The sequence below is a fragment of the Phyllobates terribilis genome, unplaced genomic scaffold (genome assembly GCF_046119375.1).
Source record: "Phyllobates terribilis strain yellow unplaced genomic scaffold, ASM4611937v1 Scaffold_5__5_contigs__length_657084704, whole genome shotgun sequence".
Classification (NCBI taxonomy): domain Eukaryota; kingdom Metazoa; phylum Chordata; class Amphibia; order Anura; family Dendrobatidae; genus Phyllobates; species Phyllobates terribilis.
Genome location: NW_027362765.1, coordinates 417,011,812 through 417,038,319, shown reverse-complemented (window position 1 = coordinate 417,038,319; position 26,508 = coordinate 417,011,812). Strand labels below are relative to the sequence as shown.

Below are 26,508 nucleotides of genomic sequence, written 5' to 3'. Positions count from 1 at the left end.
ACTTGCGCTGCATGTAATCTGCAGCGGCCAGATGTTACAGCATAGTGGATGGGATTTGTAGAAATCCCATGCCCACTATGTGACTCCGTACACCTGCGGATCACCTGCGGACACGGACATGCGGCGTGTCTTTCCAGACCGCAGCATGTCAATTTCTCTTGCAGAGTCGCTAGTCTCTGGAAGAGAAATTATATCAGTGCAATGTACGAGTATAGGATTCGGTGAATGGTTCAATGAACACATGCGGATTCACCTGCGTGCAGTGCTTTGGACGCAGCATAAAGTATACTGTGCTCAAAGCGCTGCCAATACCGACCGTGTGCACATAGCCTTACAGTATGTGGGCTGGTGGGGTTTGTGTGGCAGGGCTGCTTTTTTGACCCAGTCCGGCCCTGGATGTAACGCTAGTATCTCACTTTGCTATGCAAAGGGGGCAGATAAGGTCTTGGACCTGACTGTGTTTTGCACCTCCCTGTGGAAAGCTAAATAGCCAAGAGTGCAAAATCCATCTACTTTTTTGGCCTGGTTGGTGTGGAACCCCAGGGGTCTGGTTGCCACAGTAATAGAAATATTACGTCTGGGAGCAAGTGGGAGGTTTCCTGGTCAGGAGCCCTTAAACATGCAACACCTCCTGTCCCAGGCCAGATAGGGGAGGAACCTGCCCTATATAAACTGGATCTGGGGCGGGGTTAGTTAGTCAGAGTCAGGGAAAGACACAGGGAAAGCAACAGCTAGGATCTCTGTAGGAGCAGGAGCTGAAGACCAGGGGCTGGAGCTAAGCAGAGCTCACCCTGGCAGAAGAATCTAAGAACCGGACAACGGAGTCTGAGGCTGTGGGAACCTCTAAGTCCAACAGCAGAAACCAGCCGGCAGGGGACTCCAGGTCCTCTGGCCATAGAAGCCCGGAGGCTCAGTCACGAGCAAGGGACCAGCACCGCCATCGAGGAGCGGACGCTATCAGAAGGCCCCAAGTCACCAGCCATACGGGTAAGCACCACACGGTACACTCAGGGACGTGGGCTACTTCCACTCGCTTACAGCAAGGTAGCCAGCAAGGTAGCCAGGAAGAGTGCAGACAGACGGGGAGGACTACAACCCCCAGAGACCCGGCTCCGGGTAACCCACACATGTGTACACAGGGCCCAGGGGGCGCGTCATTGGCATATAACAAGGTGAGTTATTAGAGTAGGGACCTTCCTGATTGGGTATACCTTGTTGTGGTAGGATTGCTTGTATGCTTTTTGGATCAACTAAGTACTCTATGTTTTTTTACGTATACTGCTATTATTTATTTACTTACTTCAGGGTATTTATTTATTTATTGTTTTAACTATAGGTTTTGTAATTACATAGTTGACTACATAGTGTCTAGGTTACCGGCCACCTCTGCAGTCTATTAGAGATGGCTAGTTTCTAAGGCAAAGAGCATGCACTTGCAAGCTATTTGTTATACAGGTTGAGTGTGCAGCTTTGAAGCTGTCAGATTCATGGATCCGGCCAACTTCAGTGCCCCTTTGCTCTTCTAATGCCGCAGTAGCCAACTGCCTCAGCTATCAGCATGGAAAAGTGCACAGTTCAGACCAGCGGTGCAACCATGGCCTCTGGCCTGAACTGCCAATATTTAGCAGAGCAGCTCCAATGGTCAAGCATAATATTGGGAGGCAGAGGAGCGGTGCACTCTTTTGTACATATCAGGGGATATTTTTCAGACGATATAGAGATACACAGAGGTACATGTGTCCTCTTTCGCCCCTACTGAGGTGAGTCACCATCGATAAGGGGATCTTGGTGGGACTTGTACAACACAGATGTTCCCAATTTGCAGGTGATATTTTGTTATCTTTGACTTCCTCCGCGGTCTCTCTCCTAACCTGCATGAAATCCTAGACCAGTTTTATCAGATCCGCACATAAATCATTCAAAGTCATAAGCCCTAAATATTAATCTGTCTGACTACTGGGGAAAATAACAGCATTAACCGTAGAAGGATTCCTTACTGTTATGGCTCTTTGAAGCAAATTACCCTTTTTACTTAGGCAATTAAAAGAAGATTTTGCAAAATGGCGTGCTTATAAACTCCTATGGATGAGGCAAATACCCTGTATTAAAATGACATTATTGCTTAAAGAGCTATGTTATTATATTCCTTTGCCTGGGGGTATTTTTGGATGCATTTCAATCCGAACTGTTGCAAGTAGCCTCTTTCGAGAGGAAGAAGATAGGAATTCTTGTGCCAAAAGTCGACCCTTTAAAGGTCCTTGCCACATGACTTAAGAAGTGAGACCAGAAGCTGAACCCCAGACTTTCTAAACCAGACTTTTGAAACTTATTTTGATGCCCAAGTGATCAAGATGTCCACGCTATACCTTATATACTCCAAAGATGAAAGATTACTTATGAGTACCTAACTTATTGAAACATTATCAAGCTGCTTTACTTACACCTTGGTAATTTTTCCTATTATTGGTTGTACACCCTTGTGGGTCAACGTGAACAAATAGCATGTCTAACTACTTCAATACATCCTATTTTTATGGAAGATACTGCCCCTGTGGACTTCTGTCCTGTACTTATTCTTTGGCTCTACTCCAGTAGAGGAGCTCCCTTGGTCTTCCATTGAAGGCCAGCAGCTCCTGTCTTTAATAATCTGGATTCTCCCCCAGGTATGGAAGTTAGAGACTTTGCTTGGTAACTAATAAAGGTTTTTTAGGATTGGCAACTTCTTGAACAAAACTGTAATCTGTTCTTGAGACTACTTTTCATTGAGATTGATATGCTGTTTTGTACAATTGCTTCAAGCCCAGTTCAAAAAAATAATTAAAATGTAAAGTCTTTGAAGTGGCATTGCCTGAATTCATCAAGAGGTGTTGTGTCTTCTCTTCACATGACCCATTTTATGGAAACTACTCAACTCTGTTATATGTAACAATTTGGGGAGAGAATCTTGGAATGTTTTGGAACCAAAATATTGGAAAAACTTGAAGAACAAACTGCTGAAATAGCTAATAATTCATTTTTAGTTGAAATCCGAGGATGACTAAGTGATGCTGTTTCTGTGACTCTTAGGCCATGGCCCCACTATCAGTATTTGGTCAGTATTCTGTCAGTATTTTTTCTCAGGAGTAGGAGCCAAAACCAGGAGTGGGCGATAAATGCAGAATTAGCGACTTGTTTCTATTATACCTTTTATCTGATTGTTCCTCACCTGGTTTTGGTTCCCACTCCTGAGAAAAAATACTGACCGAATACTGATAGTGGGGCCGTGGCCTAATAGAAATAAATAAGAATTATGGCAACAATGCAGCACAGCGAGCTATGCTATCTTCTTCATCCAAATTTAGGCTTAAATTCATTATGGAAAGTCGTTTGAATCCGTTGAAATTAGGAGGTTCGGACGATATTAGTTTAATGTTTATGGGGGCATTAACCTTTAATTATGACACAGTGACACAAATATATTAGCTATTGTGGTGACCTTGTGGGAAATTAAATACTTGTGATTATGCCAGTGACGAAGATGATGCATGTGACAATGGTTTTTTAAGCTGAAAGACTGTATTGTCTATTGTGTATTCTGGATACAACTTAACTTCTCAGTTTTTCTGGTTGACAAAGGCCAACAAAGGTTTCTGCTACTTATTGGCATTGGCACAATTTCACGTCACGTGTTGCAGTAATCCAGTACACGTGTTTCCATTAGTGTGATCTACATTGTAAAGAAGAAGCCTCATGTCTGCCAGCAGCCTCAGTAGTCTTCTTCCTTCTATTTAATAATATGTCATATCTAATGACGGATTCCGTTAGATTTAGATAAATAGGTGAAATCCCAACAATAATCAGATTTGTATATTGTGAAGAGCCTCGCAAAACACACACAATCAGAATTGATTTTCTCTACAGCATATTACAATATATTAATTAATGAGGATATTCCTCATAGTGCCTATTTAGACAGTATTGCATTCAGAATGTACTTATTGTCATCAGCTTTATAGCTATGCAGTACTTTAATTTATTACATGTTTGTTGAGACAACCCCTTTAATAACTCTGTTCACTGGATTTTAAAAGAAAAGACATTTCTCAATAAAGGGAATATTTGTGATTTATTAAACAGGTGTTTAGCAATCCCATAGGAGCTTCATATGACTTCAGATGACTATGTTCAAAGGCCTGTTCCTTTGGCTACAAAAAAGAAATTCATAAGTCAGAAATAATAACTTTAGCAAATAGCAATCAATTATGTACATGGCTACACCTTCCTGGTACTGAATTGAATGCCTTGTCTGAACTACCTTCACCAGGGATAACCGTCCGCAAGATGTTTGAAGGTACTACCACCATTGTACCCTACCTGACCTACTGTTCCTTAGTGGAGACTATGAAGGTCTGATGATCATCAGGAAATGCAACTTGTAAGAAATGATAATTAGGAAGAGACAGTATGGTCACTAGCTAATTATCTGATGAACACCATTTTCACTGTAGTAAAAATTGTAACAGAACTAAAGAAAGAAATGTGGTTTGAAGATAATATAATGCTCAATTCTATTTCATATAGAAGGCCATTAGTGACTTCATCATTTCTTGTCTCAAATACAGATATCACTAACCAAATGCTGTATACTGAAACACATCAGTTCGTCGTATTCACATCAATTCGCACTATGTATGTAAAACCATAAACGTGTTGTCTTACAGTTTATGAATTAGTGTCGCTCTGATGACCAGAACACACTTTAACCAAGGATTGACTAAAGGATGAAATCAAATTGTTCAAAGTGGTTACTCCATCTTAACAAAATCTTTTCTTTTACCCTATAATTATAGCAGGGCAGAGATGCCCAAAGAAAGGCCCTCTGATTGTGTACCCATCATATCCATAGCCGAACCTTCAACTCAATAGTCAACATACAATATTACATTTCTAGTGGCCAATGGAAGGGAACTCAATGTCAATGTTAGCTCTGCATGTGAGGGATCACTCTTTTTTGAGCAATCTACTGCACGATTTGGGCCCATTTCTGCATGCACAGGTCCCACCGTCCCATCACTCCTCCTGAGTACAGATATAGGCACTGATACTGTCATTGCTAATAAACATGCTCTCTCTTGGCCTCTACACTTTTCACTCTACAGATTCTGCTCTGGACAACTTACTTTTTCCCTGATCCCCAATTAAGGCTTATCAACACATTTTCTTTCCCTTTCCTCTGTTTTCTTTACAAGAGTCAAAATGCATGGGATGTATGAAAATAACAAAATACTTATACTCCCCTGGTTATCCTCCCCTTCTTTACGCGCTCCAGCACCACTGGGTTGGACGATCTTTGGTGGTTGTCCTACAAGGATGACGTTTCTACTTCCTGTATGTGATCGCCGCAATCAGTCACTGTCTACTGCAGTGATGGTAGCACAGTTTGCAAATTACCACTGAGGCTTTCAGGTGGTTTGTCTGTATATTATCACTGCGGTGATTGGCTGCAGCAGTCAGGTGCCCAGTGGAAGGTAGTGTTATCACGTCTTTTTCTATTTTTGCAAAACTCATGCTGACATCTCAAAATACAACATTTTTTGGATATTTAAGGACAGCTAGGAGTATCAGAAACAGATCATTCATTTATAAATGACTGACCCGTCCCTTAGGCTGCGTGCCCACTATGTGGTTTTCAAGTGTTTTGCCGTGGAATTTCCGCAGCGAAAACGCTTAAAAAATGCTTGGTAATAGGTGCCCCATAGTCCCCAATGATAATCCGCATGTGCTGTGCGGGAAAATCCGCCACATGTCCATTAATATTGTGGACACGCAGCGTAATTGACGACATTGACTTGCATTGAATTGCTTAATATCCGCATGACTACATGTGCACATGCGGATATTAAGCGATTCAATGTGCGTATGGTACTCAGGTCTGGAGAAGAGGAGCCTCTCCTCCAGACCCGGGTACCATAGTACCTTTTAAAAAAAAGAACTTAAAATAAAAAATATACATTATACTCACCTTCTGATGGCCCCCGGTCTCCTCTATGGTGTGCCCTGGCTCCCCGGTGACTCGTGATGGTGTAAAAGGACTTTCCATGATGTAATTTAGTCATGTGACAGGTCACACGACCGCTGACGTCGGCGGTCACGTGACCTGTCACATGACTAAATAACGCCATGGAAGGTCCTTTTACACCACCGCGAGCCATACGAGAGACCGGACGCACTGAAGAGAAGACCGCCGGCCATCAGAAGGTGAGTATAATTTTTATTTTTTACAATTTTTATTCTTTTTCTAATTATTAACTTGGTCACACTATATAAATCCATGCTGGTTGCATGGATTTATATAGTGTGACCAAGTTGTCAAGCACTTTTCCAAGTGATGCTAAAATTGCTTGGAAAGCGCTTGATAACCCGCATGCAGAAATGCATGCAAAAACGCTTGACAAACACTTCTACCTGGCAGGAAAAACGCATGTAAAATCCGCATGTATTTTTCCTCCCAGGGAGATGCATAAAAAATCTGCAGCATTTCTGCATTGTGGGCACTTAGCCTTAGAGGACAGACAGCTGATTTCCTGATGGTCTCTGTTGGTGGAGCAGCTGCCTTTTTTAGGTGTGAGGTCTCTTACGCTGTGAAAGGGCTTCTTTGCTGGGATTGATGGGGCATTTGGATATTCACACTCAGTGGTGGAATCAGTCATAACTCCCCTTGGCAGCCACATCCTAAGTCGTCCATTTAATTAGCGTCCCAACCCCATTGGATATCCCATTGCTGGAGAAGGGTGATTCCATGTAATTGTTAAGCTGTATGTAGAAAACTGAGTCCATCCCCACTGCTTGAATGCTCTACAGCTCCTGCGTGGGGGTGCCTCCCATTTCCCAGACTCTGTGAGAGCATGTAAGGAGACAAGTGCCCCTACATAGCCGCTGTTGTATCCTATCACCCTGCTCTTTAACCTGTGCAGAGTTGGTGACATTAACCTCTCAAATACTTTAGATCAAGAGGAAAGTTTTAATCGGCATGAAATATTATTTTCCTATTTCCTGTTGACTAAAATCTAAATGTGCCCTATAGTGATGTGCATCTTAGGGTCTGAAAAAAGAAAGTTAATATATCTGGGGCACCAAAATAGTCCTGTGCCGGGCACCCTATAGCCTCAGGCTATGTACCCACGATGCAGAAATGCTCCGGATTTTTCCTGAGCATTTCTGGTCTCCCTGGCAGAAAAAACGCATGCGGATTGTACATGCGGATTTTACATGTGTTTTACCTGCTAGGGACAAGCGGAAGTGAAGCGTTCTTCACATGCATTTCCGCATGTGGGTTGAAAAGCGCTTTCCAAGCGATTTTAGCATCAATTGTAAATTGTTTGACAACTTGGTCACCCTATATAAATCCATGTAAACGGTCACACGACGTCAGCTGTCGCGTGACCCGTCACATGACTAAATGACGTTATGGCAGGTCCTTTTTAGACCATCGCGAGCTGCCGGCAAGCCAGCACGAATCGGATAAGGACACCGGGGGCCATCAGAAGGTAAGTATAATGTATATTTTTTATTTTATTCTTTTTTTTACAGGTTCTATGGTACCCGGGTTCGGAGGAGAGTCTCCTCTTTTGCAAACCCGGGTACCATCCGCACATTGAACCGCATGATATTCGCATGTGCAGATGCAGTGATGCGAATGTCATGCGGTCCAATGCAAGTCAATGGCAGCGATTCCGCAAAATAATTTGTAGTGCTGCGGATTTTTCCGCAATGATAATCCGCAGCGGAAATTTCCGCAGCATGTGCACAGCACATGTGGATTATCATTGGGGAACATGGCAGGCCTTCTACCAAGCGTTTTTTTAAGCGTTTCTGCTGTGGAAACGCTTAAAAAACGCACAGTGGGCACACAGCCTAAAGGCTGCCTTGTGCAAAATGATCTTTCACTGGAAGAAAAACATACTGTAGATTAGATTTAAAGAATTGTTATTAAGTACCTGTACTGCAGGGGGAATTGTATTCAGTCACTGCATGTTCATCTGAAATGGGAAGAAACAGAATATGACACTGATGACCGAAAGGTAAAAAACACAATACAATCTCAAGAGATTGTACGGTCACAAGATATTGATGGACAGCTCTTAGGTTACTGTATGTAATCAGCATTAGATCGGTGGGGGTATGACAGTGACTGCAGACTTATACTCCAAAGCTGTACTATCACTTTAAGGAAGGGGAAAAAAAAGTTCCAAAAAGTGGACAAATCCCTTGAGTTCCATTTTCGCCAAACATAAAAAAGAATCACCAATATATGCAGTGTTCTTAAAATGTTTAATTTAGGCCTCATTTACTACACACCTGGGGCATAGTAGTCATAAATCTTCACTTTTGCAGCTTGCAGGTTGCTTATGTTTAATTCTTGCTTGATGGAGAATCCTAAATGCTCAACTTTATGGGTGAGCTGTGGATGAAAGAAAAACTGAAAGAACTGGACATGTGCACAGAGGTAAAATTGCTGCTATGTGGCCACAATTTTAGTAGAACTTTTATTATCAAAAAATAAAGACACAAAAGGAATGGCAGATTATGGTAACTCTACCCAAATTGGATCAATAATTTGACTGTTAAGATGCTGATACTATTCAAGAAAATCAAGGGTAATATACAATATTTTGCAAATCTGCCATTGAAGAGGAAAAAGTTAAGATCTGACAACTTGCTGCGCAGTTGAGGGTACTGCACAGCAGGGATTCGGGTGGTACTCCAAGAGTCTACCAAGTGTTGCTTGCCAACTGTGGGTCAACTTTACCATGTCATTGAGTGATGAGCAAAGGCATTTAAGAAACTTTTAAAAGGGCTATGCCACCAACAACATTTATACCATATCCAAAAAATCAGTGGGGGCAGATTGCTTAGGCCTCAGCTACTCCTAAGAACAGGGAACCATTTCTCCTTTGTCAGTGGAGTAGTAATGTTCATGCATGATTACAACCATATTCAATGTCTACGGGAGTTGGGCTAATGCGTGTGCACTATTTCTACCATAGACATATAAAAGGGAAAGAATCAGTGCTCACATATCCACACCCCAGAGACTTGGGACCACATTCTGGGGATTAATGGGTGGCCCAGAGCTCAAACTTCTATTGATTATGGAACCCCAATTTCAAAAACGTTTGGATGCTGTGTGAGACAAAAATTCCTGTCCCTAAACTTTAGTAATTGGTCTCCTTGCTTCCCAGACTGTTGTAAAAAGAAGATGAGATACTACACAATGGTGGACATTTTTGAGATGTGTTGCTGAATCAATTTCTAAATGATTTTTTTTTTTTTAATTAAATTAAAAAATGTCTAACGTTCACCCTCTGATCTGTGTTCTCTGTTCTGTTGTGAATAAACTATGGTTTTCCATTTATTCTATTGCATTTATGTTTTCTTTACATTTTACACAGCATCCAACTTGTTTGAAAATGGGGTTGTGCATCTATTTCCTATCTTCTGGATAAGTGATAAAGCTGGTGAGATAACTTCTTAAACATATTATATAGCGATGAATGTTTTGGCATGCAAATACTATATAAACATTAATGCAACCACATAGAAGTGCCTCTCAAAATATTGAGGATATTATCAAAAGAACATAAACGTCCATAGTCTATGAAATTACATGATCAAAAACTGACTAGCTGAATCCTTCTAAGCTCTATGTAGAAACAAGAGGTCAATTTTCCCTGCATGAGTCACAAATCACTGCAAAAGTCCCTGGCTGAGGAGATGAGGGAGCAGATGGAGTTGAAGAGGGGAATGATAAATGCAGGGACAAGAGACTTCCTGTTTCTACATAGAGCGGAGAAAAGAAGACTTATCTGGGTAGAAAGGCAAAATGAGCAATTGTAAGTACACAGTGCTATATAATATGATGATTGTGATATATTTAGAGGAAAAAACTTTTAGATATCTTTAATACAGATATGGACATGGAAAATTAGAGAAAATATAGTTAATATTTATTTTTTTAGCATTTTGTGATCATACATTGTCTTAAAAAAATCCAAATTATAGTCTGAATACAGTAGAGATAGGCAATTGATTAAAAAAAATAATTTGACCAGCTAATGAAAGGCCTCATAAAATAAGAAAACACTATAAGTCACATTACCTTCTCCAAGTAAATTATAACTTTATCAGGTGTGATCTCTGTTTTTTCCACAATAGGATTGTTTTTCAACTAAAATAAATAAGATAAATGGCTGAGAAATAATTATGTCATTGTATCGAGCTTTCATAAATAAAAAAATAATTGCATTTGTATAAAATATAAGAATAAAATAACAATATAAAATAAAATAAATAAATAAATGAAAATATATATATATATTTCATATTTTTTAAACTATGGCAGGTGGCAGAGGCAATAGGCTTGAATGAAGGTAGACAGCAAGTATATTGCACTGACCTATCACTTGTGACACTTTTCTCTTACTTAAAATGGTCTGCTGGCAATCACTTCAGCAGCTCTCACATTGCCGTGCAGCATGTATCTACAGTTCTAGTCACAGACAGTCACCTCATTTGACAGTAGCTCTTGTCTGGCAAATTGCACACTTTTGCAACAACCTTGTCACTAGACTTCTTGCCTGGCTGCTAGTCTGCATGTGTCTCCCCTTTTCTTGTTCCCTGTAACATGGGTGGCGTAGACAAGCATACAGATTCTAACTCCATATACCTCATGACTCACACAACAAAAATTTTTTTTCAACCTTTTCTGCTCCCTATTTATCAAGTTCAAACTTTTCTACTGCTGCTTAGTTGGACCATGTCTGGGCTTGCTAGGCTGCGTGCCCACTATGTGTTTTTCAAGCATTTTTGCCGTGGAATTTCAGCAGTGAAAACGATTAAAAAATGTTTGGTAATACGTGCCGCATGGTCCCCTATGATAATCCGCATGTGCTGTTGACATGCTGCGGAAATTTCTGCTGCGGATTATCATTACGGAAAGATACGTAGCATGTCCATTAATTTTGCAGACACACAGCGTAATCGCCGCCATTGATTTGCATTGGACCGCGTGATATCTGCATCACTGCATCTGCACATGCGGATATCATACGGTTCAATGTGTGGATGGTACCTGGGTTTGGAGAAGAGGAGACTCTCCTCCAGACCCAGGTACCATAAAACCTGTTAAAAAAAAGAATTTAAAATAAAAAATAAAGATTATACTTACTTTCCTCAGCGATGCGTCCGGTGTGTTGTCTGGTTCGCGGTGGTGTGAAAGGACCAGCCATGATGTAATTTAGTCATGTGACAGGTCACGCGACCGCTGACGTCAGGTCCTTTCACACCACCGTGACCGATACAACAGACCGGACGCAGCAGAGAAAATACTGGGGGCCATCGGAAGGTAAGTATAATCTTTATTTTTTATTTTAAATTCTTATTTTTTAACTATTACTTGGTCACACTATATACAGTGCATTGTGAAAGTATTTGGCCCCCTTGAACTTTTCTATCTTTTGCCACATTTCTGGCTTCAAACATAAAGATATAAAATTCTAATTTTTTTGGGAAGAATCAACAACAAGATAGAGGTGTGGTATCTCCTCTTCCAGGTAAGGATGGAGCATCATACAGGACCCCACTTTACACTCAACACTACACCTCTCCCGTCCTGTAGGGGTCCAGATAGCACCAGGGTGCTGCCCCGGTCCGGGATAGAGGAGATGGGGGGAACCAAGGAGAGGGGGAACCAAGTAGTGGGTGAGGGTGGAGGAAAGACTTACAGGAAGCACTTATAGAATCATATATAATAGGTGGCCATCTTAAGTTCATTGTCCTTTGATTGTGGTCTTCTGTTAGGGTCCAGCAAGAGTCTGTAGCTGGCTGAAGATTCACGGTTCTCGCTCTCTGGCCTTGAGACGAGGAGCGGGTCAGAGTTAACAAGTGTTTCTGCCCGGTCAGGCTCCCAGTTCTAAGAAGGCCTTGGAGGGGAGCAGAGGAGATATGCTCCACAGGCGAAAGGATCTCAGGAGGATACGGACGGAGAGGAGTCGCCACCTGTATTCTTCACTCTGGCCTTGCCAGAGGGACTCCAGCCGCAAGAGGGGTGACCGGCCCCCGATATCTGACTGTGTACTTCACGTCACTGTCGGAAAAGCCCGGCGGCTTAGTGGATCCCAGGGAGGAACACAAGCGGGAGGAGATAAGAAGGAGAGGAACACACCAACGGGGTCTTGACAGGTGCTCCTGATCTACCTGGGAAGTGCTGAACCCCCTTCCTGGTGGCCGCAGTACACCATGTGTAGCAGAGAGAAGCTTTGCGGCTGAAAGTGCATCTAAAGTGAGTAAAGACCTGGATGACTTCATCTACCGCCTCCGCTTGTTTATTCCTGTGCGGCACTGCACCCACCATATCCCTCCACACAGTTCATCAAACACTGCCCTGAGGCCTACTCCGCCTGTGGGGAGTAGTACCAACCAAGCTGCCAGAACATCAGCCTCAGAGAACTGTTGCAGCGCTGGTGGCCTTCACCATAAACCACAGGTGGCGTAGTCGAACATTAACCACTCATCCAAAAAGCCCATTCTCTTCTCTTCTTTTTTTTTTTTTTTTACTGTGACAGCCCTGGGCATGGAACGGGGTAAGGCCACGACTGCATCCCCACAACATCTACAAGGCCCGGCTCTGAGTATCCCCCATCTGCTCAGGGAGGGCGTCACAAACCATTCTACCTTTTGCCACATTTATGGCTTCAAACATAAAGATATATATTTCTATTTTTTGGGGAAGAATAAACAACAAGTGGGACACAATCATGAAGTGGAACAAAATTTATTGGATATTTTAAACTTTTTAAAAAAATTAAAAACTGAAAAGTGGGGCGTGCAATATTATTCGGCCCCTTTACTTTCAGTGCAGCAAACTCACTCCAGAAGTTCAGTGAGGATCTCTGAATGATCCAATGTTGTCCTAAATAACTGGTAATGATAAATAGAATCCACCTGTGTGTAATCAAGTCTCCGTATAAATGCACCTGCTCTGTGATAGTCTCAGGGTTCTGTTTCAAGTGCAGAGAGCATCATGAAGACCAAGGAACACACCAGGCAGGTCCGAGATACTGTTGTGGTGAAGTTTAAAGCCGGATTTCGATACAAAAAGATTTCCCAAGATTTAAACATCTCAAGGAGCACTGTACAAGTGATCATATTGAAATGGAAGGAGTATCAGACCACTGCAAGTCTATCAAGATCTGGCCGTCCCTCTAAACTTTCATCTCAAACAAGGAGAAGACTGATCAGAGATGCAGCCAAAAGGCCCATGATCACTCTGGATGAACTGCAGAGATCTACAGCTGAAATGGGAGAGCCTGTCAATAGGACAACAATCAGTCGTACACTGCACAAATCTGGCTTTTATGGAAGAGTGGCAAGAAGAAAGCCATTTCTCAAAGATATCCATAAAAAGTCTTGTTTGAAGTTTGCCACAAGCCACCTAGGAGACACACCAAACATGTGGAATAAGGTGCTCTGGTCAGATGAAACCAAAATCGAACTTTTTGGCCACAATGTAAAACGATATGTTTGGCGTAAAAGCAACACAGCTTATCACTCTCAAAACACCATCCCCACTGTCAAACATGGTGGTGGCAGCATCATGGTTTGGGCCTGCTTTCTTCAGCAGGGACAGGGAAGATGGTTAAAATTGATGGGAAGATGGACGGCGCCAAATACAGGACCATTCTGGAAGAAAACCTGTTGGAGTCTGCAAAAGACCTGAGACTAGGAAGGAGATTTATCTTCCAACAAGACAATGATCCCAAACATAAGGCAAAATCTACAATGGAATGGTTCAAAAATAAACATATCCAGATGTTAGAATGACCAAGTCAAAGTCCAGACCTGAATCCAATCGAGAATCTGTGGAAAGAGCTGAAAACTAATGTTCACAAACGCCCTCCATCCAACCTCAATGAGCTCGAGCTGTTTTGCAAGGAAGAATGGGCAAGAATTTCAGCCTCTCGATGTGCAAAACTGATAGAGACATACCCCAAGCGACTTGCAGCTGTAATCGCAGCAAAAGGTGGCGATACAAAGTATTAACTCAAGGGGGCTGAATAATATTGAACGCCCCACTTTTCAGTTTTTAATTTGTTAAAAAAGTTTAAAATATCCAATAAATTTCATTCCACTTCACGATTGTGTCCCACTTGTTGTTGATTCTTCTCCCAAAAAATTGAATTTTAGATCTTTATGTTTGAAGCCAGAAATGTGGCAAAAGGTAGAAAAGTTCAAGGGGGCCAAATACTTTCACAATGCACTGTAAATCCATGCCGGTTGCATGGATTTATATAGTGTGACCCAGTTGTCAAGCACTTTTTCAAGTGATGCTAAAGTAGCTTGGAAAAGCGCATGATAACCCGCATGCAGAAATGCATGCAAAACGCTTGACAAACGCTTCTACCTGGCAGGAAAAACGCATGTAAAATCCGCATGCGTTTTTCCTGCCAGGGAGAAGCGGAAAAATCTGCAGCATTTCTTCATCGTGGGCACTTAGCCTTAGAGCTGGAGTATTTCTTCCACATAATTCATTAATTCATGCATCACCAATCCCTTGCATAATACATGCGGCACTGTCGACATCAAATTGCATAATATATCTCACTGCATTACATATAACAGCACATATTAACATTTCCAAGACATTGGTGCAATAAAACAGCAACATGTTCTACGGTAACCCATACAGCCAAGGTTAACACAGTCCTAACTAGTTCAGCATATTTTTGAGAGAGTGGGAGACCAAATTTAAACCCCCCATAGATCCATAGTTATGAGTTCTGAAGAAAATTGTTCCTCCATCTTTCCCTGCCTCTCACAAATAACTGAATTTTGTGCATACAGCCGCAGTAAGTGTCAATCATTGGTGCAAAGACAAAAGGTGGATTTGTCTCCCGAAATAGCAATGGATCCCCTGTATTCCTTACCAGTACAAATGATATATCGTGAACTTACTGCAGAAACCTATACAGATAAGTCTTTGCCTTTCTGTAAAAGTTTATTATCATGTAGCTAATGCAGTAAACTTTGGAATAGAAGTATCAAATGAACACCTGTGTCTATAGCTGGTTGTTCAGTATGCACTGGACCTATGTAGCGTCGGCGTCCCTGCCTCCTGCTAGGCAGGGACGCCGTTCCCCTCACCTCTCCGCTCCATGCCCGGCGGCTTCCTCCCGCTCTGCTGGCAGCACGCGCTGCTTCCCGGCCTCTGTGCTTAGGGCGCGCGCTCCCCCTCTCTTAAAGGGGCCGCGCGCACCGTCCTAAGGAGTCCCCGGCCAATGGCCGGAGGACTTCACCATATATAAGGCACCTCCTCCAAAATGGAGGTGCCCGAGCAATGTTGTTGCAAAGCCTTTCAACTCTGCTTCAGCCCTCAGGTCCCGTTACCAGATACCTGCCAGTTACCTGCCAGTTACCTGCCAGATTCCTGCTTGATACCTGCCTGATACCTGTCTATCTGCTTGCATTCCTGCGGTCCGACAGTCTGCCTACCAGCCCTGCCAGTCTGTCTATGGATCAGTCTGCCCGCTCACCTGGGAGCGCTCACCTGCTACCTGCCTGCTAGCCTACCTGGAGGCTCTGCCGTCACGTGCCGTGACCACCTGCCTGTCCAGAGACTCTTGCCCGCTCACCTGGGAGCGCTCACCTGCTACCTGCCTGCTAGCCTACCTGGAGGCTCTGCCGTCACGTGCCGTGACCACCTGCCTGTCCAGAGACTCTTGCCCGCTCATCTGGGAGCGCACACCTGCTACCTGCCTGCTAGCCCACCTGGAGGCTCTGCCGTCACGTGCCGTGACCACCGGCCTGTCCAGAGACTCTTGCCTGCTCACCTGGGAGCGTCCACCTGCTACCTGCCTGCTAGCCTACCTGGAGGCTCTGCCGTGACCACCCGCCTGTCAAGAGACTGTCCCCGTCACTTGCCGTGACCTCCTGCCCTTCTACCCAGAGACTGTCCCCGTCACTTGCCGTGACCTCCTGCCCTTCTACTCAGAGACTGTCCCCGTCACTTGCCGTGACCTCCTGCCCTTCTACCCAGAGACTGTCCCCGTCACTAGCCGTGACTACCTGCCCGCCTTCCATGGGAGCCACCCGCTTCCTTAAATGGACTGCCCCTTTGTATAGTTGCTCAGACGTTCCACCTCCCAGACCCGTTACAACCGATAGAAGAGAAAACGACCCCGATAGTTCATTAATTCTTAATCAATTTGGCACATCTTTCAACTGCCATGCGCTACCGCAAGAAATGTTACTCCAGTCAAGAATTAACTTATTGGACGTCATCTGAACTTTGGCTGATTTTCTAAAAGTTGGTGGAGTTGGCCAGGACTGGTGTTAAAATGCCAAAAGTGGCAAAATGTTTGCATATCTTTTACTGCACAAATATTTTTGTTACATTTCAGGTAGTTTTATGGCAGAAATTCTGTGAAAACTGCTTGATTAATCAGGGTCAAAGTGTTCTTCATCACTGCATATACAGTAATAGATGAGAGATGGAAGACCATGCAAAAGTTTGGATGAAGTTTCTTAAATAATGGAAATACATGCTCCTTACCTTTTTCACACTTCTTTTACTAGGCAGAAATCCTGATAGAAGTTGCACCTCTATTATTACTGTATTGGTTACGGTTCTTTTGCCTGAATACCTAAAACAGAAGAATCCAAGCTCAAAACTAATAATAGGAACAAGGACATATATTATATAGATGGCTGATTTGTTCCAAAGAGTATGGAAGACAGTACATGGAGCTGTGTTGCCTCTACATACTGCCCTACAGGCTACATTAGTTTTATCCCTAGAATCTGTACTTTATAGAAGAATAACTCAGTATAAGGCTAGGGTCACACGACCAACTTTCTCTCGTCCAAGAAAATTGGTCTGGTTATGCTAATGAGACTCTGATCAGAGTTTGATTGGAGTGTGATCAAAATGTGATCAGAATGTGATCCAATTTTCTCTTATCTAGAGAATTTATAAAAATTCTCCATCTCTTCTATTCAGTGTGTCCGTGATATCATGCGAGCGCAATCCAATGTTTCCCATGGACCCATAGAATTGAATAGGCATGTGCCATTCGATTTTCAGAGGCAACTCGTGCATACTGTGACTTTTTCCTTGGACCGGCTTGGTTCAAGAAAAAAAATCCGACATGTTCATGGCCCCTTTGAATAATTTTGGGATGAGTGTTTTCCGTCAAAATAGTCAGCATGTGCAAGAGCTCTTAGAGCTGGCTGTCAGTCAGAGCCGGGGTGCGGTTACAGCTGCCGCTCACTATGCACTGAGTGGTGACTGAAGCAGTGACAACTGCACCCCTATAACTAAAAGCCCAAGGCTGCCGGGAAAAATAAAGTTAATTTCCTCCTGATTTTGCCATTCAAGCCTTGCCATTACTAAGACTTGAATGCCGAAATGTGTTGGTCTGCCCTAACCTCTGTAACATGTCAGTCACTATAATAAAAGTGACGTTTTATACTTACCTTTCCATTGCTGGATCATTTTATTTTCTTATTTTTTGTATTTGCCTTGACCCGCACCAGGGCGTCTCCGTGTGATGACTCCATTCTCACCCAGGCGCAGAGCAATGAAGGTAGTGAGTTGACTTATTTTCTTTTGCCTATTTTTACGTAACAGGTTCCCCTTAAGGGAACCTGGCAGCTGAACTAACGCCCTAAATTGCCACCATTACTGTATTGCACCCTTTTCCAGCAATCTATTAAGCCCAGCCTCTTTATGTGGCTTAACGATTGCTGAATTAATATAAAAATATCCTTGAAGCTGCCCTCGAGCTATGTAAAGTACTGGGAGACTAGTTGGAGAAGCTTCATTTTCTTAGCCAAATCCTCTCTTTTATCATGTAAGTATGCCCTTGTGCACATGAGCTACATAACTTTCAAGAAGGATGTCACCTCTGGTTCTTTGCAAATGTCACAAATGCAACGTCCTGCGTTCATGGAAATGCAGAAAGAAGCTGTGTGTACATCCCTGGCTTCATCGGCACACTGTGCATGCCCAGAGAGGCAACACTGATGCTTGACTAGAACTTCTGAGGAGAAGCGCCACATAAAGCTGGTTGCAAATCATGACACTCACATGATGAGAGGGAGGATTAGTCCAAGGAGGTCAACCCCTTCCAAACCTAGTCAGTCACTAATTTGCATAGCTCAGACTACCCCCCACACTGATCTATTTGATTGACAGGTCTCTCCATATTCACGTGAGAGACTTGTCAGTCCACTTGAGTTGAAAGAAGGGCAGAGGGCAGTGCTGGACTAGTCTAGGTTCCATTTAAGGGGTTTCTTTCACTATGAAGATCCAGTCTCCTTTTTAATGAGCTCTTTCTTACCTGGCCTCCACTAATATTTCCAATCTTGTCTTTGCTTCATAGGTGCAAACCGATGGCTGCGTGCTGGCAGTGAGTACGAAGAAGTCGTCAGACTTGATCAGAGGGGTATGATATTTCAAATGTGTCTGCATATAGAAAAACACATTGTTTGAACATGCTTTAGGGTATATTCACACTTTGTTTTTTTTTTCTACCGGTCAAAAACAACAAGTTTTTTTAATCCTGCAGCATTTTGTTAACTTTTTTTTTACATTATTTGGAGCATTTTGTTAATTTTTCACAGTTTTTTTTTGTTTGGGTTTTTTCTGTTTTTTTTTTTGCAGTTTTTTTTAGCATGTTTAGAGACAATTTTCATGCGTTTTTTTTTAAATCTATGAAATTAATGGATAAAACATTACTGTTTTTCAGGCAAAAAAAAAGGCCTACAAAATGCTCTTCTGGCCTATATTTAGTCTTTCCCTTGATTTCTATTGTAAAAATTGTTTAGGCTTATTCTTTTAACCGTTTGCTGTCTTTGAACGTCTGAAGTGTTAAAAGCCTGAATATTTCAACAGCATGTCACTTTTCCATATAAATGAATAGAAAGATTCTTTTGAGCATTTTGTGAGAGGCATCCAAGCGTGACAGTGGCATAATAATAACAATAATAATCTTTATATAGCGCTAACATATTCCACAGCGCTTTACATACATTATCATTGCTGTCCCCATCGGGGCTCACAATTTAAATTCCCTATCAATATGTCTTTGGAGTGTGGGAGGAAACCGGAGAACCTGGAGGAAACCCACACAAACACGGGGAGAACATACAAACTCCTTGCAGATGCTATCCTTGGTGGGATTTGAACCCAGGACCCCAGTGCTGCAAGTCTGCAGAGATAACTGCTGAGCAACCGTGCTGCCCGTGAATGCCTGTGGCATAGACAGAAGCGGTCATTCTCAGGTCAAGAGAGCCGCCGGCCAGTCCATGAACTGCGTAGTGATCTTGTTCTGATTTATAAAGCCGTCTGCGCAGTAAGTCTATGTTTACATGGGCTCTTTTTGCGGATTTTCCGGAGGAAAAACTGAGTGGACACTCCAAGTTTTTGAGGAGTATTGAAATTTGGAATAAGATGCCTAAAAAACCTCCCCCTATTCATTTCTATTGGAAATTCTGTTTGCTGATAATATGTTCAGTCTTTTGAGTATTTTTTATTTTATTTTCAAGTTTGGAAAAACGCCACTTAGAAAAAAAAGAAATTGCATGTTACTTCTGATGGAATCTGCTCCATACTATGTGCTGTTCAATCAAAATGCTGCAAAAAGATACTGCTGGAACTGAAAAAAAAACTTTTTCTAAAACCATTTAGGAAACGTATAACACCCCCAAAAGCTCCCCAAAGAAGGAAGGTTTCCTGAAGTGGTTTCCACTAGAATAATTGTTGTTCCTGAACGCCTCAAAAAAATTCTGTGTGCATATAGCTGTAGAGTATGTACCAAAGAGTAGTGTTGAGCCACCCCCGTAGTGTTCGAGTTCGGTTCGGTTCGTCGAACACCCGTGTGTTCGCCGAACTGTTCGTCGAACTGTTCGTCGAACACCTTCGAACACCGTTAAAACCAATGGCAGGCAAACAAAAACACATAGAAACACATAGAAAACACCTTCAAAGGTGTCCAAAAGCTGACAAACTGCTCAGAAGACACAACTAACACATGGAAAAGTGACAAGTACATATAGTCATGCGAAAAGAAAAGAGGTGGAGGAGTAAAAGGAGGGGGAGACACAGATATAGGCATGTCATGCCCTTCTAAAATCCAAAAAGTGAGAAGCCGACACGTTCAGTCCGCTCCTGCCCGTGCCACCTCCGTGTCGCCGGGTTTGTGCCAGAGCCGCGGTGAACCCTGACGACCAGCCCCCCTCTCCCAATACTGGTGCCTGTCCGCTGGTGGGTCGAGCGAGCCCCCCTGTGGTGGAGGCAGCTCTAAGCTTTTTAATTTAAATTGTCTCTCTAATTTGAATGAATACACTTTAAATCCATTTACAAGGATCTATTGGAGGGCAAGTCTCATGCCAGCAGCCGCGTAATTCCAGCTCCAGTAGCGTCCACTAAAGCTGCTGCAGTTAAAAAGCTTTTATAAGGATCAAGCTCGGCTGTCCACCGCAAGGCATCCTACTGCCAGTCCCAGCCCCTATGCCTTGGGGTGCCTCCTGATGCTCTTCACTGAGTATCCCGTGGTCCCGAAGCATTTCCTTTGAAAAAATTAAGTGTCCAAACTACAGGTGGTGTAGCTTGCTTAACAGCCGGGATAATCCGCTGACTAGCAGACACTGCTACTAGGCACAAAGTATTTCCTGGGCTAGATGCAGTTAAAAATTTGTAATTAGATACTCTCGTTGGATGCTGAGAAAGCATTCCATAGATTCTCCTGGCACGCCATATATGATTCTCTTAAAAAGCTTGGGGTAGGGGTCTAGGGGACCCTTTTATAGCCAAAATCACGGCCCTGTATCACAATACGTCACCTAGGCTGAAGATAAATGGAACTGTAGCACCCTGAGGGCTCGGTTGCTACAGAGGTATTGCACCTCACCCAGAGGTGTGATATCTCACTCTCAGGTAAGGATGGAGTGTGGATCAGGACCCGACACCTGCATGCATTACACCACATTGCCGTGGGGCAGGGCGACCAATATGCCTCTGAGATGGGCACTACTGTCCCTGTCCCTGGCTGGAGTGGGGGGAGGGAACACTGAGGAAGGGGAACCCTGTAGTGCAGGAGCAGGGAGGAAGCAGTTCCTGGGTGCATTGAGAAGGGAGTATAAAAGGTGGGCACCATCTTAGTTCAGTGCAGAGAAGTCTGAGCAGAAGTGGCAGGGAGCAGGGGCTCTGCATGAGTTCTGCTCCGGAGGCGGGCCTAGTAACAGAGGCCCAGGCCTGGAAGAGGAAGAAGGAAGGAAGAGGAGCGGAGAAGGCTCCAGGAACGAGGAATGAAGGGATCCCAGGGGTGCGGACGGGCGAGTCGCCACCGCACGCCCGAATCCACCTGCGTGGAGGGGTCAGGCCAAATGGGGAGACCGGTCCCCGAAACTAGTGGAGGCAGGAAACGACCCTCAGCTAGAAACCGGAGGCTGTGACATTTTATGTGGCGCAGCCCCTCGCTACACCCGCTAGGAAGGCACCACATAGGGTCAGGGAAACTGGCGCCAAGTTTACCAAGAGGAGGCCCGAGGCAGCCGGACAGAAGGGTTGGTAAGAAAGGCCAGACAATGGACACACAAAGGGGGTCCTGTGAAGCGCTCCAAAGTTATCTGGGAGTTGTTTGAGCCCCTCACCTGGTGAGCACAGTACGACGTGGGCAGCCGTTACCTGCAGACGTGGTCTGGATAATAAGAACTGTGAGTAAAGGCCCTGGACTGCATCACTGACTCCATGTCGTTACTGCTGCTGCCCTGCACCATCACCCCCATCCTCCGCATACACTGCCCTGAGGCTATACTCCTCCCGTGGGGAGATATGCTACGCTCTGCTGCACCCACAACACCAGCCTCAGCGGTCTGCCCTGCAGCGGCAGTTCACTCTGACCGCAATCCACGGGTGGCGTAGTCGGACATTTAAACATCAAAACCACATAAACAGTTCCGCCACTGGTTTGACCACCCTAACCACGGAACCGGGTCGCCGCCACGAAGACTACAACCACCAGCATCCACCAAAAAGGGTCCGGCTCCGGGTGTCCCAAGGCCCAGGGGGTGCATCAGAACATTTTCATCACCTTTCACAATCACCAATGGGACAAGGCAGGGATGTCCTCTGTCCCCTCTCTTATACATCCTAGTGACGGAGCACCTGCTCTCATCAATTCGCCATAACCCCAATATTAGGTGGATTGAGGTGGGAGGCACCGAGTACAAGTGCTCTCTATTTGCTGATGATGTCCTAGTATATATCACTCAATCACATATATCCATCCATGCTGTTATGGCTGAAATAGATCACTTTGTTACATGGTCAAATTTTAAAATCAATGCAGTGAAGTCTGAGGCCCTCGATGTCTCCCTCCCCAAATCCATATAGGATTCCATCCAGTCCAACTTTCCCTTTGCCTGGCCCTCACAGGGTATCAAATACTTAGGAATTCCTATTCATAGAGACCTCTCCCATCTGTTATCTTAATTTTGGGCCCTTTATTGAACAACTCCATACAGACCACGGTTGGCAAGTTAGAACTGTAAGATTCACTACGTGAACCACTGGTGTTTTGTGGAAAAGCACATGTACACTGTGTTCCAAATTATTATGCAAAAAGTGTTTAGGAGTGATAAGGGAAGAATTTGTTTGTTTGTCAGTTAAACTCATTGATGGTGATGTGTGTCAGGGCTCTTTATATCACTGTAAGCAATTGCAGACACCTGTGCTAATTAGTTTGGCAGGTGTGTCCAATGAAAGGCAAGACTACTTAAGAAGGCTGTCTCACATTATTAAGCAGCCTACATTTTCTGCCAAAATGGGAAAGAAAAAGGATGTGTCGGCTGCTGAGAAGCAGCAAATTGTGGAGTGTTTAGGTCAAGGCATGACTACAATCAACATTGTGCGATGATCAGGATGAAGTGTCTTGGCAATCAAGAAGTATGTAGCTGATTCACAGTACACACGTGTGCATGCTGATAAGGGCAAATTGAGGACTCTTTCCTACAGGCAATTACGTCAGGTTAAAAGAGCAGCGGCAAAAAAGCCTTGTCATAGCAGCAGACAAGTTTTTGAAGCTGCTGGTGCCTCCAACGTCCCCCGAACAACAAGATGCAGGGTCCTTCAGAGGCTTGCAGCTGTGCATACGCCATCCTGTCGACCTCCTCTATCCACTTCACACAAGCAGAAACGGCTCCAGTGGGCCAAACATTACATGAAGACTGATTTCAAAACTGTTTTGTTCACGGATGAGTGCCGTGCAGCGCTCGATGGTCCAGATGGATGGAGTGGAGGATAGCTGGTTGATGGACACCCCACGCAAACACGGGTACAGTGCCAACAAGGAGGAGGTGGAGTAATGTTTTGGGCTGGAATCATGGGGAGAGAGATTGTCGGCCCCTTTAGGATCCCTGAAGGCGCTAAAGATGAACTCCATAATGTATGTGGATTTTCTCAAACAGCACTTCCTGCCATGGTTCAAGAAGAAGAACCGTGTATTTCACAGCAAGATCATTTTTTTGCATGATAATGCACCATCTCATGCTGCACATAAAACATCTGCATCTCTGGCTGATATGGGCATAAAAGGGGACAAACTTATGGTGTGACCCCAATGCTCCCCTGACCTCTACCCCATTCAGAACCTCTGGAGCATCATGAAAAGGAGTGTCTATGATGGCGGGAGGCAGATCACATCTAAGCAACAGCTCTGGGAGGGTATTCTGTCCTCATGCAAAACAATTGAAGCAGAAACCATCCAAAACCTGACAAATTCAATGGACGAGAGAGTTCAGAAGCTCCTTTCGAACAAGGGGTCCTATGTGAAAATGTAACATCACCTAGAATAAAGTTTTGAGTTGAAAACTGTTTGATTTCAGTTTCTAATAACCTGCTAATGCTTATAATTTCAAAAATGACCATTTTTTTGGTCTTTATTAAAATGAAAAGGTTGATCAAAAAGTTTGGGGGATCTAAGAGTGTGGCAACCCAGTAGTCATGATTACTTCGAATTCTGACAATATGAGGGTCATGTTGCAGGTAGTGCAGCAAGAAGGCACTTATGTGTCTTGCGCATCTCGGAGCCCCAAAATTATTTTCCGGGCTAGATGCAGCTAAAAATTATTATTAATTTTAAATCTGGTGGAGCTTAGTATAGATGGCCTAATAGGATCAGTGCTGCACACTGCTACAAAGCCCAAATTATTTTCCAGTCAAGATACAGATAAACATGATTAGTAATTTTAAATCTGGTGGAGCTTATTATAGATGGCCTAATAGAATCAGTGCTGCACACTGCTACAAAGCCCAAATTATTTTCCAGCCAAGATACAGATAAACATGATTAGTAATTTGAAAGTTTAAAACGGTTGGTAGGGTGATTTTAACCAATCATCAAGCTTTTACTCTCCCCAGGATGACACAGGGGTAGAAAAGTCGTTTCGGATCCATGATTTGTTCATCTTTATGAACGTGAGTCTGTCTACATTATCAGTGGAGAGCCGCGTGCGCTTATTTGTCAGCACACCACCAGCAGCGCTGAACACACGTTCAGACAGAACGCTGGCTGCGGGGCATGACAAGATCTCCAAGGCGTAAGTGGCTAGCTCCGGCCATTTATCCAGATTGGAAGCCCAAAAAGAGCAAGGGTCCAGTGACACAGTCATGGCTTCAATGTTTACTTGGAGATACTCCTGTACCATCGTCTCTAGGCGTTGACTATGGGTCAGACTTCTTGTCTCCTGTGGCCTTGCAAAGGATGGGCTAAAAAAGTGGTGAAATGATTCCGCAAAATTGATGTTTCCAGCAGATACTGTGGTTCTGTTACGGTTTGAGTGCTGATCAGTTGACGGTCCCACGATTGGCAAGTTGGAACTGTGAGATTCACTACGTGCACCACTGGTGTTTTGTGGAAAAGCACATGTAAGATTCTGCAACAGTCTCTGCTGATACTCCTGCATGCGTGCATCCCTTTCTATGGCAGGAATAATTTCTGCAAATTTACTTTTGTACCGGGGATCTAACAGTGTGGCAACCCAGTAGTCAGGATTATTTCTAATTCTCACAATTCGAGGGTCATGTTGCAGGTAGTGCAGCAAGAAGGCACTCATGTGTGTTGCGCATCCAGGAGCACCAAGTCCCTGTTGTGTTGGTGGCGAGGTAACAATCATGCTTCCTTCCTCTGTCCTCTCCCCCCAACCTCGCACAACAGAAATGTGATCAAGGTCTCCCTCATCTGATGAGTCTTCCATCAGTTCGTCCTCCACTTCTTCCTGGGCTCCTGCACCTTCCTCACTAGTTTGGCTGCTACCATGCGCCCTGGTAAAACCATCTCCCCCACCCTCACATGCCTGCCGCCTTGGTGCTGCCGACCGTCTGGACCTTGCAGATGTTAGCCCTTTCGCATACAACTCCTCCTCCTCTACTTCCTCCACCTCCTCTTGTGCCACCACCTGACTCCGAATTCTGTTTAACATGTGCTCCAGCATGTAAATCACCGGAATAGTCATGCTGATAATGGCATCGTCAGCACTAAACATCTTCGTCGCCATTTCAAAACTGTGCAGAAGGGTGCATAGGTCCCTGATCTGAGACCACTCCTCCAGCGTGATTTGCCCCACCTCTGGATCTCGTTGGCCCAGGCTATACGTCAGAACGTATTGCACCAGAGCTTGTCGGTGCTGCCACAGTCGCTGCAACATGTGCAGAGTTGAATTCCACCGGGTAGGCACATCGCATTTTAGCCGGTGAAGTGGCAGGCCCAACGACTTCTGTAGAGATGTAAGTCGCTGAGCTGTGGGATGCGAACGGCGGAAGTGAGCACACAGCGACCGTGCCCTCTGCAGAAGGCCATCTAGTCTGGGATAGTGGGCTAAAAATTGCTGGACAACCAGGTTCAACACGTGAGCCATACAAGGCACGTGTGTGACATTGCCCCGGCGAAGGGCCACACCCAGGTTTGCAGCATTGTCGCACACGGCCTTCCCTGGTTTCAGGTCCAGTGGAGACAACCATTCATGAAATTGGTTCTCCAGAGCTGACCACAACTCCTCAGCTGTGTGACTCACATTTCCCAGACATTTCAAAGTAAAAACCGCCTGATGATGTTGAGCCCTACTGCCAGCATAGTAAGAAGGTGTGCAGGATCCCTTCTGCGCAGTTAGAAAGCTTGTGGCATGAGCAGACAGGCTTTGGGTGCAGGTGGAAGACCGAGAGGAGGTTGAGGAGGCAGAAGCAGTGGAGGAACTTTGACATAAAGAGGATTGACGCACAACTCGTGGGGACGGCAAGACTTGGACAGCAGCCCCTTGTCCTGCTGTCACCATAGTTACCCAGTGCCCAGTCAGCGACATGTAACGCTCCTGTCCATGCCTACTCGTCCAAGTGTCTGTGGTGAAATGCACCCTGTCACACACAGAGTTTCTCAAAGAAGTGGTGATGTTGTGTGCGACATGCTGGTGGAGCAC

The 26,508-nt window shown here is 44.2% G+C and overlaps 1 protein-coding gene across 1 annotated transcript in view; it reads right to left on the bottom strand.

The window, feature by feature from the left end:
* Positions 1-4,086: 4,086 nt before the first annotated feature.
* LOC141273399 (alpha-2-macroglobulin-like protein 1) overlaps positions 4,087-26,508 on the bottom strand; it is a 131,368-nt gene continuing 108,946 nt past the window's right edge. The window contains exons 31-36 of the mRNA XM_073685169.1: positions 18,378-18,502; positions 16,589-16,679; positions 10,139-10,207; positions 8,338-8,440; positions 7,977-8,018; positions 4,087-4,184 (exon numbers count right to left, since the gene is read on the bottom strand). Coding sequence (XP_073541270.1) covers positions 4,165-4,184; positions 7,977-8,018; positions 8,338-8,440; positions 10,139-10,207; positions 16,589-16,679; positions 18,378-18,502 — 450 coding nt within the window. The 3' untranslated portion in view covers positions 4,087-4,164. The remainder of the gene's footprint in view (positions 4,185-7,976; positions 8,019-8,337; positions 8,441-10,138; positions 10,208-16,588; positions 16,680-18,377; positions 18,503-26,508) is intronic.